Below are 16,576 nucleotides of genomic sequence, written 5' to 3' on the forward strand. Positions count from 1 at the left end.
CTGCCACAAAGTGCAAGCTATCACTCTTATTTACAAACTGTCAGCTGGGACAAATACATAACTTATTTTGCATGTTTGCTTCAATTAGTTGGATTTTATTTCTCAGTATGACTATCTGAACCCTGATCTGGGGTGCCCATTATCACACAACATACATAAATACACTTTTCCACATTTTAAACAGAAAGGGACACACAATACTGAAAAAAAAAATCCCTTCTCCATAGTAGAAGGGATTAATTGCCACTTTTCTGCCGAATATGTTTGTGCAAAAAGATAAGTAATCACACTAATTTTGTGGTGGCTGATCAGAAAGCTACATATAAGGCTGAAACAGTTTTCTGTAGTAGGAAAACTTGTGACCTGTGCAGTCACCTAGGACTGGCTACTTTACAGTTTTTTTGTCCTGTTTTTATCTTCTGACCTTCTCTGTTAATACTTCTTGTTCATTTTAAACATCCAGGATACAAGACATGTATTCAACGTCAGCGAATTTATATTCAGCACATATTGACAGAAAGACATTACAAACCAAAGGCTGTAGAAAACCTTCAGAAAAGTGGCTTGTGCATTCTGTTCATCATCGAACAAACACATGGACACATTTCAAAAAACTGCCTGAATTTTGGCAGCACTTTTAGCTATCTCAGAACTCAAAAGTGAATGGTCACTGCCTTAAACGCTTCCTGGACAGAGCTGGAGGGTTCCCCCAGCAGAGCAGAGAAAAACCTCTACTATCTTACATTTTCATTATGCCTCTTATAAACAGAAGATTTCACATTCTAAAAAAAAAGTGAAGCAGGAACCTAATATAAAGCACACATTAATGTAAGACTTGAAAAACATTCCTGAACTATGAACCATCCATGCTCCCTTTAACTTCCACACCACGACTTTTCCATTTTCCTCTTTGACTTTACTAAGAACAAATATTTTGTGTTCTAGACTAACATGATCAGTCCTTACAACATAATTTAAATCACCTACACCATACACACAAGTGCCTTTAAATAAAGTATCTCCTATTCAATAAAATGTAAAATTATAAGTTTATTTAAAACACTCCATTGTTGAAAACTACTCTAACGTTAGAATTTCACTATACCCACTAAAGACTTGGCCATGTACAGCTTTTCTCATCCCTACTAACTACAAGTGGATTATTACATTACATATCCTGGATGTGGGTAATGAGAAACATGGGGATTTTAATATTAGCTCTACACATGTTTTGATAAGAACAAAAAATTCTAGTTGGAGAGGCAGGATACTTTAACACTCAAAGCTGTTCCGTCTCTTCATAGTCGCTGCTACCTTCCATTTTCCACAGTACTCAAGGATACGGTGTACTGATGATGTTGGATGGTGTCTACAATTATGTATTTTTAAAAATTCTGCAAGTAAAAGTAGCATGGGTTTCTTATCTAAAGTGTATATCCTTAAACAAAATTTTAAATAACATTGCTGAATTTGCAAATCACTGTCTCCTCCTTACAAAGCACTAGTAACATTAAAAGTAGTTAACATTTTCAGAAGAATTTTAAAGTAAAACCTCTATGCAAATAGTAGTTGGTAGTTAACCAAGCAGGATGTCTATACAAGGCTATCATACTTACATTATTTAGTTTTGATCTATTTCTGGATTTTTACCCTAGGTCCAAAACTACAACTGTGATAGACCAAAAAGGCAGTATTAGTTTTCCTCTCGTGTCAAGATCACTGGTTCAGGCAGATTTTTAGGATGAATAGGACAGAACTGGTACATTGTTGATAAGAAATGTCATTAGAATGGAAACAATATTCAGAACTTTTGCTTGTTGCCACGGAATGAGGGCACTAGTACCCATTTTTGTACCTGGCACAAAAGCAATCCACCTATCTTGGAACAGTAAAAAGTATTTTTTTTTTCTCCAAGAAATGAAGAATGTTCTACTACAACCATTTAAAGCAATTCTACATTAATTTAACTGTTTTTACATTTATTTCAGGAATGCAAACTAGAAAACATCTAACCTCTTTTACTTCTAGGGATAGATAAATACACCTACATTACTGTGTGTGGTGTCTGCACATTATATATCTGTGGTTTAACAACTGATTAGTTGTTAAATACAATATTCTCCTCAAAAGCTTATGTTACCAGCACATGGGGGACCTGGCCTCCTGGCTAGAGCTATTGTGCTGACAGTCTCCAGCAAATAACCTGAACTTCCCTCTTCATGCCTTCTCTCATAGAAGGTATATAAAAGTGCTTGGTGCCTGTGCAAAAAGAACTCCCCGCAATATAATTTTCAAAAACTTGACCTAAGCCTCCTGACCAGATACAGCCCAAACTATCACCCATGTACCTCACAATAGTATCCAGATTCCCAGGAGGCTCACATGCTCTCCTGTGACATGTAACAAGATACATACTCATCACATGAATAAAATCACAGATATCTCCAGCCGTTTAATAAAGAGTGTGCCTGAATATCCTTGTATACTCACTCCTTCACACTGACACATCTTCCCAGGGTGGTGGTGAGGGGGTGTGCCTGCCTGATACTTTTCACTCCCAAGATGTTCAACCCTCAAAAGGCATCAGTAAAAACAAAATGTTAGCATTACTGTTTCATGTTACAGACAGACTGGGGCCATGAGACTGGGAACATCTCCTGCTCTGGGTATGTTTATCCTGAATAATTCATTAGTATGTAAAAATCTCATTTAGATAAAGTATCAGTTAGATAGCTAGAAATGAGGTAGCTCCAGAAATGGAAACTAGACTAACATGATAATCCACCCATGCTTGTTTACATTGTTCAAAGAATTCAGACATACATGGTTGTGTGGACTAACCTGCACTATTACGGAGACACACCAGCAGTGTATTTTCCTCTGCAGGGCAAGACAATTCTTGCAGAATGTGTAAAATTCTAAGGCTACCCAGCTCAGTGAGAGTTCTTAAATGAAAGAAAAAAATCTTGGAAGAGAGCTTCTTCAGCAATGAAGATACTGGCAAGAAAAGAGGGTACCACTTCTACAGCATTCCTTGAAGAGTCCTTGGAAAAAACAGCTGGCTTTTCAACTGACAGTAATGAACCAACATATATGTATCTCATAAGAAGTGTAATCAAATCAAGTTTCAGAAGACTACACCCTCTTTTATGCTATTATTTGAACGCCAGAACAAAGACTCAACATGGAAACAGTTGTTTGCTCTGGAAAGGCTCCACAAGCTCCTTTCTTATAAAAGTTTAAAATAGAGAAAGTCAGCAGGTATTTCTCTGAAGAGTGGTTCTAAAACTTAAACTCTACTTGTTCCGTATGTGTTCTCTTTGCATGACTTAAGATATATTAACTCAGTTCAATTCAACCCCTTCAAATAACATCCACCACAGAAAAAACAAATGCATCTAATTTTTTCACTTCTAGAAAAAAATCCTATTAGATTATTTGTCTGTTTAGGCTACCAGAATACTACATATATTTTTATGCCAAACAGCTATATGTTTATTTCTCTTTATTTATACTATTTTCTATAAAATTAAATTTAGTATCTTTACATAAATATCATCCAACTAGTAAGAACAGGAGGCTCAGGGGAGACCTTCTCACTCTCACAACTACCCAAAAGGAGGGGGGATGTCAGTCTCTTTTCTGAAGTAACAAGCAATAGGACAGAAGAAAATGGCCTCAAATTGTGCCATGGAAAGTTTAGACTGATATTAAGAAAAATTTCATCATGGTAAAGGTTGTCAAGCATTGTAACAGGCTGCCCAGGGAAGGGATTAAGGCACCATCTCTGGGAGGTATTTACAAGATGTGCAGATGTGGCTTTTAGGGAAATGGTTTAGTGGTGGCCTTGACAGTGCAGGGTTAATGGCTGGACTTGATGATCTTAATGGTCTTTTTCAACTTAAACGATTCTATGACTCTAAGTTTTAAAGAAAACCTGTGCAAAAGAAACAAGATGCTTTATTTTTGAACAGGACAACACCACCCTAATTTTATATTCAGTGTTCATCTGTTTTGATATAGAACAAACCATTATCTTAACTATAGTAGACTGCTATTCATAAGTTAACACAAAACATTAAAATAATTATTTCTGCCATATTAATCTCAAGCAATCTCTGCTGTAGTCATAGAATAGGTATTAAATCTCAGATGAAGAACAGTTATATTCAGTGATCTCCTTCTCCACACACAGCATTACAACGAAAACAAGCTAACACCCAACCAGAGCAACTTTAACTGCATCAGTAGTGTGAGAACAGCTTTTAAAAAATACTTTTTCTTTTCTTTCAAGTGTTAGCATATACAGTGCATAGCACAGATCTAACAAAGATTTCTCCATGTTTGACCACCTAAGTAAATGCACCAAGCCAGGGACCTAAGGATATGAAACAAACAATTCAACAGCGACTGATAGCCATTTATTCTCTCAAAGGAATGCCAAAATTTTTGCACAACTGCAAAATAATGATTTTAGGTTCCTCTAAACTTGTTAAGTTTCCATGAGAAGGAGAGATGCTAAGAATTCAGAAGTAAAGCAAGATAATATAAACCACTTTATTATGTTAGTATTTTTAGCCTTGTGGTAAAAAAGACCTTAGCAAGGTGGTAATATGAAATACAATGTTTAGATCAATTAGATGCTTAAACTACAGAATGCCATGCAACTGTAAAGGTAATGCCAATGCTACTGCAAAATAAAAGATGTGCTTAAATTCAACAGTTATTTGTCAGACACCATCTGCTTTTTCTTTCATTCTTTTCTGATTTTGATCTGTAAGAAACCACATCAGTATCAAATGTCACTTAGTTCTTATTCAAACAGAGCAGTCCAGACACAGCGGCTGCACCAGCTGACTTAGCTGACCTAGGCCTAGAGTAAAAACAAACCCCTATAAATCACCAGATGTAAGCAATTGAATAGTGATCAATTTAATTAACTGAACAGCTTTCCAAAGTTTATTGTATTGTTTCAACCCTTCAGGATTCTTCAAGAAAGGTAACTTGCAACTTGTATTCAAGGACAGGATTTGGCCAGAGGGCTACACATCAATAGCTTTTTTAGATTCCCACTGATAAAACGCAAACCCCACACACGAAAACCAGGTCTTCTCTTTTTTCCTAACAGTATGATAGTAACTACTTTTCTACACCTGCCTTCAACAGTTTACTGAAACTAAATCACGGAAAAAAACCCAACTGACTTATCGTTAAAACATCAGGACTAAGATTTCCTCTAAAATCAACTTTTTCTGTTATTGGCCCTACATGCCTTTTACAACTTTATACTCATATTACAAATGAACACCAAGTAACCTACTCATTCTTTCATGCAAAGCAATGAACAAGGACACAATCATGTATTACAATTTTATATATTAACTGCAGTCATAAAAAAATGTGGCACACATTAAAATGGGCTCAAAAAGAATTTTTCAAGACATTGGCAAAACATCTTCTAACCTAGCTACTTGTTCTGAAGCTGCATCTCAAGGGCATTTCCCTGTACTGTCCAGTGAAATGAATAGAATTCTGCCATGATTTAACACATCAGGATCTCAGCCAAGATGCATAACGACAGTGTATAAGTCTTGTTTTAAAGACAGCATTATACAAGTTTGTGTAACATTTACTGATGTTTGTACAGTGCCTAGCACAATAGGACTGAGGCTTCTGGGCACTATTACAACATAAATTAATTCTAATGCAGTCTTTGTATCTGGGAAGCACAAAAACTACAAGGATTAAGCTCAATTATATACATTTTAAAGAACTACTAAATAACATGACATAATCAACTTCCTAACCACAAGCCGCTCTATTTCCAATTATTTCACTTTAATCTTGGTAATGCACCCATTTCCATGAACCCTGTAGAGTTAGTTCCACTAACTAGGGACAAGAGTAAGATTCACTTACAAAGACAGAAGAGTTATATTTGCCGAGACTGGTCCCAGATCTGGAATGATCTCCAGTTCATTGTTGTTCAACTTCCTATTAATATTACAAAAGGGAGAGTTAGCTTTGATGTTAATCAGAAGTATGTACATTGGACTTGCTAAACTGCTGAACTGTGTCACCTCAAAATTAAAAAATAATTCCAGTTTCACTTAATGTAAAATATCAGAACAGCAAGTATCTTTGTTGTTCAAGCAACTATCCCTAGAGAAATAACTATACAATTAGCATACACAAACACAGGTTGGGTATTTTTGGTTGAGGTTTATGTTTTGGTATGGTTTTTAATTAAGACAAATTAACTTACACTTCCTGAAGACTATGAAGGTGATCCAAGATACTGGTCTTGATTGAAGATAATTTGTTGTGACTTAAGTCCCTATGAGGTTACAAAAATAAACACCCTGTCAGTTTTGCCATACAATATCAGGTAAAGCAGTACCATTTCAATCCAAATTATGTTCTCACTTGTCTCCAAGTACATAAAAAGATTTTTTCTATTAGCAAAATTAGAATAGAAACTCATTTGCTTATACAAGGTATAAATATACAAATTCAAATGCAAATACCTTGATCACTGCTAGCAGTGTCAAAGAAATTCCTGTATTTCTGAACAATGTAGAACTGTTCATTGGAATGTGCATAAGACCCATGGAAAACATCTTAAGATTTTGACTCAGATACACCAACAACCCCTCTCCCACATCCCCTCACAACGAAAGATATGGCTAAAACAACCTTCTAGGTATTTTAACAACAAAAATTCAAAAACCAGTAGTCATTGCAGTCTCATTCCTTAGGTTAATCATAATACTTCTACCATTTACTCTTCTCACTAATGTCTCTAAATCAATGCATAGCTCACAAATACACGATGAGGACTGTCCATAAACTGAAATTGTATTTTCATGCTTTCACAAAAGTTCAGGACACCATTTCCACATAACCAAATTTAATGGAGATCTTAAGAAATAGCAGAAGAAAACAGACATAGCAAGGGCTAATTCTGAGTTTTAAGATGTCTGTACACTAGTAATATTAATACCACACTTAATTACACTTGAAGAAGTAGCTCGAACACTTAGCTTGTGCCATGTTGTATTGAAGATCCCCAGCATATATTGATGCAGTTAATATGCAATCTTGTTAACACTTTTGTAGCATTTGCTGCGAAACAAGCCAGGTACTAAAAATGCAACACTTTTTGTTGACCACAAGAAATACTTTTCCTTACAGTGCCATGTAACTTCACCCTCTCAAACACCTGACACCATACAAGAGTCCTAATAAATTTTTGCTGTAGCCTCAGAAGTACTGGAAACATAACAGAAATAAAAGTGACCATGAAGTAAAAGACAGAAAAGCTAGTTAGAGGAACTCAAACCTGCACATCTCCAAACCTCTGCAGAAGTGGTACAGACTCACAACTCATCTTGTAACCGTGACTAGATCTGTTGAAGGCCTCCTCCTTCTCAGTCACTCATCCACCAAAATGTGCACTTTTCTGTTCCCCTACTACAGACTATCACTATCTCACCAGCATCAATCCAGCCATCTGCAAGCATTTGTTACAAGTTAAAACACTGCATTTATCCAAGCCAGCAAACAAAAACTATATTTTTTAAAATTAGTTCTTAAATTCACTCCAGTGAGTGTTTGTAATGCAGATATATAAAGAAATTAATCAGCACACCTCAGCAGTGAGCAGCTGTAGCATCAGGTAAATGTTGCTTTAAAAAGCACGCTTTTGAAAAAATACTGCGCACACTTCATGATACTTTTCCCCATGCTAATTAAGCACTAAAGAGTCATCCACCACGCCTGGGGTCCTCATCAAGCCAAACAGGCTTAAAGTGTTATTTCAAGTTGAATCTATGAGGAAACTACATGATTCCTCATTTTTTCTGGGTAAGATGACTCAGTACAGTCATCTGTGCTGAGCACGCCAAACACAGGCCTCACTGCCATGGATGTGTATACTCTCCATCTACAGTTCCAGAAGTGAAGAAACCTGATGAACAGCATATCCCTGCTACACACAGACCAGAACTGGCTTAAATGAAGCCAAGTTCAGTGTCTGTGCTAGGCATTCTGCACTGTGACTAAGCCCTGAAAAACCACAGATCCAGAGAATTCCAGTTTACCAGCACCCATGACTCCACATCCTCAGACACAGGTGTAATGCTGCAACCCAGCCAGGCACCTAGGTTTCCTCAGCAGAACATGTGGATAGTAAAACTGTATTTTAGATTCTCCCAACTGACTTGTTCAATGTTGCCAGGACAGTTTCACTGTCACTTTTGTCCTCTCCTGCAGCTGGCAGTTAAAAAAAAAAAAAACAGTAACAAGAAAAATTAAGTTTAAAAAATAATCCCAGGCACATATGGGTATTATGAGGGGTACCACCAGTACTTGGCTGCAAGGTGCGCCCTGAGCCAGCCAACTGGACCAGGCCCAGTGGGCTGCTGAGCTGTGGTACCAGCGCCTGGCTCAGGGCCACAGGCATGGAAAAGAGATGTTCTGTGTTTCTCAAGCCAGGGCTGCACAAGAGAGTGCACACAGCAGACCCACCGGTGTGAATGGCATTTTCCAGAACAAAAGAAGGGGAGTGAGGGTGGGGGGAGAGCCACCTAGAGAAGGGGAACACACTCCACCACCTTCAGGTGGCCTGAAGGGATCTTTTCTGAGACTCAGCTCTGGACTCATCCTCTTAATGATGGAAAACCAATTCAGTGTCAATGTTTTCAAAAGTCCACTAATGTTAGTTTCACCATTATGATTTTGAGTTCTCCTGTATATTAGGTTAACCACACTTAAGTTAGAGGACTGCATCTTTCACTACTTAAAAATCTAGTGCAAACATTCTCCTGGCAGTACACTGGAGAAAAATTCCTTTGTTTAACATCTGAAGGCATCAGCTGCACAGGTTTAAAATTCTCTCACTGCATTCTTAAGTGTAAATACTGAAAAAGTACGCTGCTACAAAAATTTACATGGCAATCTAACTTCGTCCTTTAAAGCAGAGTAGAGACAGTTTTTGCCCTTAAACTTAATTCAATATCTGGCTTTAGTCTGTAGGGATTATAAGAACTATGCAAATAAACAGCCAAAATTCAGTTAAGTTATGGCTGTTAGCGCCTAACGTGTTACTGTTGTTCACGCTTCAGACAAGACTTAGGAATCAGTAATTATTTCAACAAAGAGCTTTCAACATTAGTGCTAAAAACCTGCATTTCTTCATTTCACCTAAAAACTCTGCAAAAGGTTTATTTAAAGCACGTTTGCCTAAAGGACCTACCAGACAGTAACAGACGTGAGTAGATTTGTTCTGCTGGAGTTATAACATGTTAAAAAAAAAAAAAAAAAAAAAAGTCTGGCAGAGTCCTTAAACTATAAAAATCCTGCAATTACAACCACTGCTGTGCATGATCACCACACTGGAGCCAGACACTTTCACTCATAGCTCAAGCTCACATCCATCTGGAGTCTATCAAGGCAACTGTGAGCGTAACTTACACTAGGTTTCAAACTAATTTTTTTTGTTTGTTTTTTAACACTAAAGATACATTCACATTTTCCAAGTAGCACCTACTTTAAAAAATACGTACATAAAAATTTCTTATGCCCAGTTTACTTACGGCAGGTTGTCAAATACAGGTTGGAAAAAAAAATCCCAAAGCAAAAGAACAACAAAAAACCCCCAACCCTCCAGACAATACTGAATTGCCTGTTTCATACAGTATACATCCTTGTCTACCAATAGGTGCATAAAACATGTATTACAAATATTTTATTAAACTTTATTTCAGTACTACTGGCATAAGAAACTTCATGAAAATTCAGGGAAAAAAGCCTTGCAAGTTACATTTTAAGTTCAATCAGAGTGGTTGGAAGTGAACCAAGAGTTAAAATACTTGCCTTTTACTAATCATCTAAGTGAAGCTTAAGCCTGTAGAAGTTTCTCAAACTTATAAGCACTGGATCAGCAAAACTTTTTAAATGTAAAAGTCTATCATCCCAGTTGCAAAGCTCTAAGTACATTTCAGTCCACTGCATTTCTCAACACACCTTATAACTAGTATAAAGAAAAAGTTGGAAAATTAAATTCTATTTTTCCTTCACAGAAATGGAACTGGCAATGTTCAAACATAAAGATTATTACTATGTGCCTTCCATTTCTGAATTTTCCTTGTATTTTAAAACCACATTACAAGGGGGGAGAAAATTCCCTCTGTGATCACTTTTGCTACTAGAATTTTGAGTCATAGAACACACTCTGAAACATCAGAAATCAGATGCATATTACGAAATTCTTTATAGCAATAATAAGCATATATAGCTGTTCTTCACCTCACAAATAGAAGTGATCAGACATTTAAGTAGAATTGCCTCCACTTGAAAAAGCATGCCACAGTTTTTGCCCTCTAAGAACCTGTTCTACGAAAGAAACTACTTTCTATGTTCCATTATGTTTGTATGACCATCTTTTGTAACTCACAAGTCTCAGCATTAGCTGAAACTTAACTCCGAACATCAATGTTTGTGTGATTAAAAACTCAAAAGTAGCCTAATGCATAGAGGGAGAGGGCAAGTGCTTCTTCACACATTTTATAGATATAACTTTTAGACTCTAACTTAATTTACAACACTTAGTCACAATTATCATCATCTTCCTTACAGAACTCAGAAACCTGAGCCCCAAGTCAAATTTTAAAATGCAAATCCAGCAACAGTTCCTTAATCAGTCCCACTGGGGCCTATACAGCTGCTAATTCAGCAGAAATCAGCAGAGCTGAAAAACAAAAAGCCAGGCTGTAGCTGTTTTAAGACACTGATCCAAAGTGACTCATAAATCAGCTTGCTATGTTCAAGCTTTAGTCTGGAAAATATTGAAAAACAGCTGTGAAAACCATACAGCTTTTTTTTTGGGCAATTCTGGTAGAGAACTAGAGGATTTATAAAATGTAAATACTAAAGATGTAATACAAACACAAGTGAAAACCATTTTTCAGACTTTCCCTCCTGCCCCACTGACAGTTCTAGCATTCCTGAGTGAACCTGGCAAAGGGTTCAGCCGTGCCAGTGGGAGTTTGCACACATGGAGGACGCTGGCCAATGCTCAACACTCTTCCTCTTCCTCCAGTTCTGCTATACCAGCTCTAACAATGCCACATTCTTGCAGTATCAGGAATCCTGGACTGGATTTAATTTCCTGGAATTAAATGGAAATCTAACTTCAAAACTATCTGTACACAAAGCCATTATAAATGTTTATCAATGTTCGGCACACTGTTACCTCTCATGAAGGCAAGGTAATAGAAGGTATTTTTGGCTAAAATCGCACTAAAGTTGGCAATTACAGGCTGTTTACACTCCACTTTGTGAAGCCACTTCCATACAAAGCAGTAGACTCCCACCTGGCACCAAGAAGGGGACATAACTCAGGCTCATTTTTTTACCCCTCCTTGTCTATTCTGAGGTCACGCTCATTTTACTTCAGCAGGGAATTTGAACAAAAAAAGGCATGAAAGAATGCAACAAGAGCTTCAAAAACCCACTCTCCATCTGGGTGAGTGCAGGTGGACAAAGGAAGGCGTAAAACCTAACGTGGGCCTAGACCTTCTCAGGCAGAAGAGCTTTGACTCTCCTGCTTGGGGGAGCTCGCCTGCATATGTTGAGAACCCAGTAAAAAAAAAAAAACCTGTTGCTTTCTCAAGAGGACAGGAAAGCCTACAATTAAACTACTAGCCTTTGGCTATAACCACTATAGACTTCCATGGAAAACATGGTAGACATATAGCAATAAAATTCATCAACAGTCTTTTACAATTTGTAATGTGCAGTTTGTTGCAACAATAATCCAGACCAGTCAAACCTTTTTTGTGTATGTAAAGCTGAATGCATGAATTATCTTACAGATTGCACAATCCCAGGTCCAAGTACTGGAGTAGCTGGAGGTAACAGACAACGCCACGCTCTTCCTTTTTCTTATTAAGAGAGGAAAGAAGAAAGAGCTGGGTACTTCTAAGGCATTTGTCACAAACAAAAGAAATATTTACACAAAAGTGGCCAGACCACATGGTTTGGTGACACCTACAAAGATGTTCTTCTGTGAGTTTAAAAGCAAGTGACACAGCTGTCCAATGAGTAATCACAGCAGGGTTTCTTACAACAGACCAAAGCTTATTTATACAAGCGGGAACTTATTTTCTCACACTTTTAAAGGAATGTGAACTTACATAAGGGCAATTTACACTACCAAGGGAATTCTAATTAGAAAAATGTCCCTTGTGCTAACAAAAAGCCCTGCAATGTGCTTTACTGTCTCTCGGGAACATAAGTGGAAAAGACAAATTTGGATTACTGCTAAGGAAAAATGCTTTTTAAAGCATCTCTAAAAAATTAAAAGTTCTGTGATTTCTCCCCTTGTGTTTTTATTCACCACATCTGAATTTTAACAGCACTGATGTATGCAAAGCTAAAAACTAGACTATAAAGCCTACCTTAAGAAATAAAAAAAATACTTAGTTTTTGTCAGAAAAATTAACAGGGCATACTGAAACAGTTCAAAAGAATAAGAAGGATGAATATAATAGAAAGCAAAACCAGTTGTTGAATGTAAAGCAGATCCAGCGTTAGACCTGTATGTTTCAGTCACATAAGCAAAAAAAAAAAGTTTCTTTCCCTTCACACTTTCCTATACCAGTCCTGGAAATACTCAACTCCCAGAGCCATGCCTGTGTTCAGTTCCATATGGTGTCAATACAGCCATCCACATTTCATGAGTAAAGCAGCATGACCTCCAGACGAGGCAATTGAACAGAATTAGCCACAGCTAATTGAAAGTCTTCCTGTTTACTTTAAAGCCCTTATCTCGATCTGCTTTGAAAATGTAATAGAAAATTAATACGAGTAATATAGAAGATCTTTCCACGACAAGCGATTAAAAACAAATGTGAGGAGTCCCTCGGCCATTTTCAAGATTTTAGAAAGCTGACCTAATTTATGCTTGCTTTGTAGAAGTTTGTCACTGGAAGTAACTTTTCCTCAGCTGGCAATTGGCTTCACGCTGCCCCGGGTTCGGCCACCGTGCGGCACCGGGCCGAGCGGGCCTGCACCATCGCCAGCCCCAAAACTACCCAAGGAATGAAGAGCTGCGCGAAGAAAACCGATAGCAGCTTTCCCGACACACAGATCAGCGTTAAAGCGATGATTACTGCACGTTGTCCAAAAAACTCAACAGAACTTTTTCCTCGCCCTCTCCGACACTGAGCAGCGCTCCCGGGCCCGTTTCAGCCCGGCGCTTATCGCCACCACCGCTCGGGGCCGCAGCCCGCCCCAAGGGACGCCGTCCCGCTGCGGCCGCCGCCGCCCTCGCCGCGCCCGCTGACAGCTCGGCCGCGACCCCGGCGCTGCCCGCTCCCGCACCTCGCTGCCGCCACCACACCCGCGCTCCCCTCAAAGCCCGCCCGCGGCCCCCGGGGGCAGAAGATGGCGGGCGGGCCGGCGCCCCCGGCCCGCCACGGTGCCCGCAGCCCCGATACTCACAGCTGCACCGCCCCCCGCGGCAGCCGCTCGGGCAGCCGGCTCAACTCCAGGCGGCTGCAGACGACGAGGTGCCCAGCGCAGCGGCAGGGCGCGGGGCAGCGGGCGGCAGCGGGGCGGCCGCCCAGCAGCAGGAGCAGGAGCAGCGCCGGGAGAGCGGCGGGCGCCGTGCGGGGCTGGCGGAGCATGGCGGGCTTGGAGCCGCTGCCCGCGCTCCCGTCCCTGGCGTTCCCCACTGACAGAGCCGGGCGCGACACGACCTCCTACTTCTTAGCGCGGGTGGCGGCTGCCGCTCATGCCCCCGGAGCGGCTGCTGAGGGGGGAAGGCGGTGGGAGACGGGGGTGTAGAAAAAAGTAAAGACAAGAAAGCGGGAAGGGACCGCAGCGCCGCCACCGCCGCCAACCACTCCGCAAACTTTCCGCCGCCTCAGCCCGCCTCCGCGCGGCCGGGGGAGCCCCGAGCGCGGCCCGCCCCGCCGCAGCCCCCTCCCCCTGCCATGTGACAGCCGCGGCCGGGCCCCGCGGGGCCGGGGGTGTGAGATGACGGGCCGGGGTGCGGGTGGGCGGGCGTCGTGCCCCGGTGCTGCCGGGCCTCGGCGGTGGCACCCCCGGGCCCCCGTCCCGCCCCGGGCCGGAGCACATGGCCGGCCTCGCAGCACGGCGGGCGCTACTGTGGGATCCTGCTGCCGTCCTCGGCCTCTCCATGGGCGGGTGGGAGTGGGCGGTGGGTCCTGTGTGCCGTGAGCGTCCCACGCCCGGCCCGAGGTGGGAAGGCACGGGCACCATGGCCCTGCTCGCGGGGAGTTTCCCTTTGCCATCGCACCAGGTAGCGCGTGTCGTGGTAATCCAGAAGCTGCTCCAGAGGCCCCAAGGGGTTCCCCGCCAAGCCTGGGGTCACTGGCATGTAAAAGGTGAGGTGAGGTTAACTCCTGCCTTCCGGGTCCTACATGGCTAGTCCAGACACCGTAATTAAGCCCATTATGTTCCCCACAGGATCCCAGCTCCAAAGGTTCAGGGAAGTGGGCAGGGCGTACAGATTCCACATCTCTGAGGTAATCTATGTAATTTAAGTAAATACCTATTGTTCAAGTTCCATATGTAAGCCCGGACCTTGCAACGGATTCAATTACTGAAGGCTTAACACCTCTGTACTCTGCAGCAGCAACCATAAAATTGCTCACGAACACCGCTTTCCCTCCCACCCTTATATGTTCACCTGAAAGATTATAGACATCTTAGACACTGTGAACCTGGGGCCTCTAAAAGTTTGACAGCTCCAGTATCAAGATAAGTAAGGCTGAAACTTTGTCCCGGTTTTTATCTTTTCCATCTGTATCTCATAAGACAGGGATTTTTGTTAAAGAAACGAAACTATATTTTAGTCAGGAATCATGAATTTGCAAGCCAGACTGACGAGTCCTAAGTAACTACAAACATTCACGTGCCACTGTCAACATGACTGTTTCAGGTGCATAGGGTGTGCAGAGCTGTGCAATGTTTTGTCAGCTTGTGCTCCATTGACCACTGGTGTTCGTTAAGGAAATTACCATGGGAAAACAAACAAACGCTGCAGGAACATGCTTTTTTCTATATAGAAAAGCAAGCAAGCAAACAAACAAAATACAGGATAGAAATTACTTAGTATGTCTTTACAAGTTATTCTTTTTTATTTAAAGTGAATGAAAACTGTCCCAGTACCATTGGCATGTCAGTATTGTAGTTTCTTTTCCAGTCGTCCTTTGGAAAACATTAGGGTGACATTAGATCAAAACGCCTCTGAAACACTGAGCTGTTCTAAACAGCCAGCAGGACAGTGCCAAATTTGGATTTTTGAAGCTATCCATTATTAGTCTATACCTGTTCCCATCGAAGTCAGTGGGAGAGCTTCATTTTTCAAGTGCCAGCATTTTTTCTAGCTGTCCAGTTGTTTCACACCGTAATGCCAAGATACAGAGACACTTGAACATGTTGTGTTCCTGTATAGGTAAGATATGCTATACTTGCTAATTTTGCAAAGTAATCAAAAATTCAAGAGAAAGATCTTTATGTTGCTCCAGGTGATTGTTGAACAACCTACTAAAATTAAAACAGATTTAAAGTAACTAAACCTTGTATTATGGTTCCCAGAGTGCACAGCAAAGGGCCTCACTTTTCTGGGAAAAGTGAGCTTCTCTTATCTTGAGTGTTGGTAAGGGTGGTGATTCAGTAGTAGGTGGCAAGAGATTCATTAAACTGTCAGTTTTAACATTCAAGGAAAAGAAAAATTAGAAACAAAGCATTTTGAGTTTATTTTATCACAGCAGCCAATAATATATATGGTGTATATATGAGCTATGGAACAAGAGAGAATCTGAGAAACAAAAGCAGAAAAAACAAGATGAAAAGGACAGGAACTTCTGGTTTTGTAATTTTGAAAACCACTCATGCAGTGAGGGAATATTGTGTCTTTAGAAAAACCTAATGCATATTTAGTGCTAGTAATATATGAAGCTATTTTAATTTAAGCAAGGTAAATCAATTCAGAAAATTAGCTCATTTGTCTTTGCAGCTTCTTTTCCCAAAATAATCAATATTATGAGTCCTACAATGCTTATATGCTGTACTTCAGAGTCCATGACAGAAAGTCTTTCTTCCCACAGGGAGATCTGCTCTCTTCAAAAGTCTCAGGGACCAATTCTGCATCTCATATGAGCACTGCAAGCTCTGGCAACCCTCAGTTCCAGGCATCTCTTCATTCTTCATCATTGGTTTTAGGTTGAGAGTGCACTGTGACTGTACATAAGCAAATACAAGTCCCTCCTTCACAGGTTCGGCTGGACTGTATCTTATCAGCTTAAAAGTAAGCTTATAGCAAAAAAGAGGTCTCCCGTTCCTCTACCCTGTTATCTCCACATGTAGCAAGGAACTTCTGGTGACCATTGTTTGGCATTGGCATTAGCATAACTGCGGATTCACCGGGATTAGGGGACTTATTTGACTGAAACCCCTTAAAAATAATAACACTACGCAGACACGCAGAGACACACTTTAATTCTGAGTTGGAATAATTTCCTTATCCAGTTTTCTGTGTAGC

At 40.5% G+C, this 16,576-nt stretch overlaps 1 protein-coding gene across 2 annotated transcripts in view; it reads right to left on the bottom strand.

The window, feature by feature from the left end:
• Nucleotides 1-13,913, bottom strand: part of LRIG3 (leucine rich repeats and immunoglobulin like domains 3) — a 42,766-nt gene extending 28,853 nt beyond the window's left edge. For both annotated transcript variants that reach the window (XM_068998147.1, XM_068998139.1), the window contains exons 1-3: nt 13,507-13,913; nt 6,266-6,337; nt 5,920-5,994 (exon numbers count right to left, since the gene is read on the bottom strand). In XM_068998147.1, coding sequence (XP_068854248.1) covers nt 5,920-5,994; nt 6,266-6,337; nt 13,507-13,691 — 332 coding nt within the window. In that variant the 5' untranslated portion in view covers nt 13,692-13,913. The remainder of the gene's footprint in view (nt 1-5,919; nt 5,995-6,265; nt 6,338-13,506) is intronic.
• Between the last annotated feature and the right edge of the window lie 2,663 nt (nt 13,914-16,576).

The sequence above is a fragment of the Aphelocoma coerulescens genome, chromosome 1A (genome assembly GCF_041296385.1).
Source record: "Aphelocoma coerulescens isolate FSJ_1873_10779 chromosome 1A, UR_Acoe_1.0, whole genome shotgun sequence".
Classification (NCBI taxonomy): domain Eukaryota; kingdom Metazoa; phylum Chordata; class Aves; order Passeriformes; family Corvidae; genus Aphelocoma; species Aphelocoma coerulescens.